Source organism: Magnolia sinica, chromosome 5, assembly GCF_029962835.1.
Source record: "Magnolia sinica isolate HGM2019 chromosome 5, MsV1, whole genome shotgun sequence".
In the NCBI taxonomy this organism is placed as follows: Eukaryota; Viridiplantae; Streptophyta; class Magnoliopsida; order Magnoliales; family Magnoliaceae; genus Magnolia; species Magnolia sinica.
The window spans coordinates 8,812,418-8,816,324 of NC_080577.1; the positions used below are offsets into that span (position 1 = coordinate 8,812,418).

A 3,907-nucleotide genomic window follows, 5' to 3' on the forward strand; every position below is an offset into this window, starting at 1 on the left:
TGGCCTATCAATCGTCAGCATGATATTTAATAGCACCTTACACCCCAGATATGGACGGTTCCGATCATCCATCAAATATCAGCAGGTGGGCCATGCTAGATGAGCGTGAGTCGTTGGGCAAAACGAATTAAAGACGTAGTAGGAAAGTCTCCCACAACTAACTATTTGTCGCATCAGTAGCTCTCTAACGCTTAAACTCCAAGACACCCACCAAAATAATAAGAAAACCCCAAAAATGAGAAAAACCAAACTCAAATCTTCTAACACACTGACCAGAAATGACACCACCCTCTTCATCAGATCGCCGGATTCTGTCGCTCTTCCCCTTCGTTCTTGCCTCCCTTCTCTTCATTGGAACGTCTCGTCTGGCTATAGAGAACTCTCGAGCAATCAACGGCCGAAGACGGTCCTATCCCACATATTCCAAGGGGAGAATCACAAATGCCAGATCTTTAACTAATTTTTCCAGAGATGAACCTCTTTTCAACGGATGCGATGTTTTCGACGGGAGATGGGTGTTGGATGATGTATCGCGTCCTCTATACAAAGAGGAGAGCTGTCCTTACTTGACTAAACAGGTGACTTGCCAGAGGAACGGAAGGCCTGATTCTCTCTATCAGAAGTGGAGGTGGGAGCCTTATGCATGCGAATTGCCCAGGTACATACATGCAAATGGAGTGATTCACGGGACACAGGTGTGAGAAATTTGAGCCATTCATTTGGTGGGGAATCACGTGTAAGTTGAACATGTACATTATCCAATTTTCTTGTACACGTGTGTCCCATATGATAAGTGGACCAGCATGGTTGGCACCACACCTTATGAATGGCCCAGATCTAATATTCATGTCCCATCATACTTATTTCCTTTAAGGACTCTATATTGTAGATTTCTATATCCGTCTTAATAATTGTATATAAAGACCATAGTTCAAGCGTCGCACTCTAAACATGTTTATATCGTTTTGTAGTGGGGCTCAATGAATTACTTAATCTGAATAATCCAACGGCCAAATTAAAATTGATGATCATATGTGGCCCACTCAATAGGAGTCTTATAGGATGGCCTAGAGCTAGTCTGAGCTATATATGAACGTACCTTGTTCGTCCAGCTTGCCCAAGGCAAATCGAGATCTTGTTGCATCTTCTGCCCAAACAGACCCTTAACAGGAATATAGAAGAATCTAGGAAAAAACTACATTAAATCGCAAAAAAAGATAGTACAAGGAAGTTTAATGGCCTCCACCGAGTTGGCTTCTTTTTCACACAACAACGTGTAAGTCACGTGCAGTAAGGGGTGGCATTTTGGCAATGGGCCGGGTTTGGTCTGGGCCAGGCCAAGCCTTACACTATATGGCCTGAGGCCCAACCTATCATGGGACAGAGCCCAGACAATGACACGGCCCAGTTTGAAAGTTTCTAGAATCCCCATTTCTCATGGGAGTGTTCCTAATCCATCTGTTGATCAAGTGGACAAAGAAATATACATTTAGAGAAAAGAAACCCCCAATGTCGTGCTAAAATTACTCGAGCCGAAATCAAACCCGGCCCAATGCCAGACCCGACTTGATGCCCGGTTGCCGCCTTAACAGTAATGCATGTGAATAGCTGGCGTGAGTTTCCTACATGATAAGGCAGCATGGACAACAATCGCATGCACATGCGTCAATCTGAACTGTTCAAATCATAGGCCACAGTTTGGTGGGAGCATAGGCTATTTTTCTTATTCTCCCCTCTATTAGATGGTCAACAATCAAGCTGTGAGGACCGTTTGATCATTTTGATCCATCTGCGATGAAGCCCAGGATTTGCACGATCTTGGATCACACACATGTATGTATGCTAATTATACTGTGGATGTACTGCTAATGCTCCTTTAGGTGTACCAAACTCACACCCTGATCTACGTCATGGTGGAAACATTACAATTAGGTCGCATATTCGCAATTGGGTTTCATAAAAGAAGTGAGCTTGTTCGAATCGGATAAGTCCTCTCTCTTTATAATTTCTATTTTCATAGTGAAAATCTGTTACTTTGTGCCGTGGTTTTTTACCAAAAGAGTTTTTCCACGTTAAATCTTTATGCTCTCTTATAATTGTTTGGTGCTCTTGGATTGATATCCTAAATCCATATCTGTGTGATTTCGTGGCCCAAATCCCAACAATATTTGCAATTTGTTTTCATTAAAGAAGTGGGCCCCAGTTGATCGGACGCAATGACTAATGTACATTTTGATAGTCCCTCAGGTTTGATGCACTGACTCTTTTGGAGATGTTGAGAGGAAAAAGATTAATGTTCGTAGGGGACTCGATTCAGAGAACTCAATGGGAATCCATGGTATGTCTCCTTCAATCCGTCATCCCTGATGGAAAGAAATCCGTCCACAGAAATCCCCCAATGAAAATCTTCAGAGCTGAGGTAAGTCTCCGCCGTTGGATTCAGATAACATTTTTTATATGGTCCTTTCTAATGCTATAGATGGTCCACAGGAAATAAATAGGCAATACCATCTTCATCACAGATGTTTATCTTCTGGATTTCTTGGTATGGCTTCTGGCCTTTGGGATGATAATTTCAAATCCCCGGTTTGTTTTTCAGGATTACGACGCCTCCATCGAGTTCTACTGGGCTCCTTTTATAGTACAGTCCAATTCAGACAACACCAGGAATCACACCGTCCATAAAAGGCTCGTCAAGCTTGATTCCATATCCAAACATAGCGACCGTTGGAAAGGAGTCGATGTGATGGTGTTCGACAGCTATGTATGGTGGATGTACAAGCCTATCATCAACGCAACGTATGTGCCTTTACACATTGTATTACCCACAACGTTTCTGATTTGACTTAAATGTGATAAACAATATCTGGATATGTCGATAAAGAATCTCTACCGTCCAATCAGTGACCATGACATTTGATAAAAAACCCAATCAATGGGCCACCTCTGGGATATCCCAATGCAGAACATTTTTTCACAACTTTCGCTAACCAACCAAATGCCAGTTACTGATAGGATAACTAAAGATAATCCAAACAGAGCAATTTTAGGACTATAGTCCATACATGAGATTGCCTATAAAATAAATGGTCTGATTCGTCAATCATGCGCACTGATGGTAGACCAAAAGATATAGAAGCTTATAATGCACTAAAAATACTTACTTTGCATTACTAAGTCTTTGCTTAAATATCATTTTACAGAACTGGGCGTCTTCACAATGTCCAAGAATACAATGTTACTACTGCTTACAGATTAGCATTGAAGACATGGGCCAATTGGTTAGAATCCAATATCAATCCTACCACACAAAAGGTGTTCTTCATGAGTATGTCTCCAACACATCTGTGGTGAGTTTCTTTAGAATTGGAACTTGGTCTGAAATTTTTCAATGATGGCGGGCTTCTTTAACGGTAATTTTGTATGAACAGGAGTTGGGAATGGAAGACTGGAAGTGATGAAAACTGTTTCAATGAATTCTATCCGATCTGGGGATCGTCGTATTGGGGGACCGGTTCTAATAGAGATATAATGGGAATATTGAGAGATGCATTGAAAGAGCTGAAGATTAACGTTACTCTTCTCAACATCACTCAACTATCCGAATTTCGAAAGGACGCGCACACATCAGTTTACACGGAGCGGAGAGGAAAGCTCTTGACCAAGGAACAGAAATCTGATCCGAAGAATTATGCGGATTGCATACATTGGTGTTTGCCTGGAGTCCCTGATACATGGAATGAGATATTGTATGCATTTTTGTTGTATGATTATCCTCAATTTAGTTGATCATGAGTCTTTGGAATCTAACCAGAGGAGAGAGATTTTCAGCGTTTTTGTTGCAATTTGCCCACCTGCATGCAATTATGCCAATCTAGACCGTTCAAATAGTGGATCCCATAATGAA

The 3,907-nt window shown here is 41.5% G+C and overlaps 1 protein-coding gene across 1 annotated transcript; it reads left to right on the forward strand.

The window, feature by feature from the left end:
• The first annotated feature begins 200 nt into the window (after window positions 1–200).
• Window positions 201–3,907, forward strand: LOC131245359 (protein trichome birefringence-like 31). The gene is made up of 5 exons (XM_058244759.1): window positions 201–658; window positions 2,248–2,419; window positions 2,600–2,799; window positions 3,204–3,350; window positions 3,432–3,907. Exons 1-5 carry the CDS (start codon window positions 279–281, stop codon window positions 3,787–3,789), a joined length of 1,257 nt encoding a protein of 418 aa, XP_058100742.1. The 5' UTR covers window positions 201–278; the 3' UTR covers window positions 3,790–3,907.

Coding starts and splice junctions, on each gene's coding strand:
- LOC131245359 (XM_058244759.1), top strand. CDS start 279: ATGACACCACCCTCTTCATCAGATCGCCGGATTCTGTCGCTCTTCCCC. Junction 659..2,247: donor TATGCATGCGAATTGCCCAG/GTACATACATGC, acceptor ATAGTCCCTCAG/GTTTGATGCACTGACTCTTT. Junction 2,800..3,203: donor AAGCCTATCATCAACGCAAC/GTATGTGCCTTT, acceptor ATCATTTTACAG/AACTGGGCGTCTTCACAATG.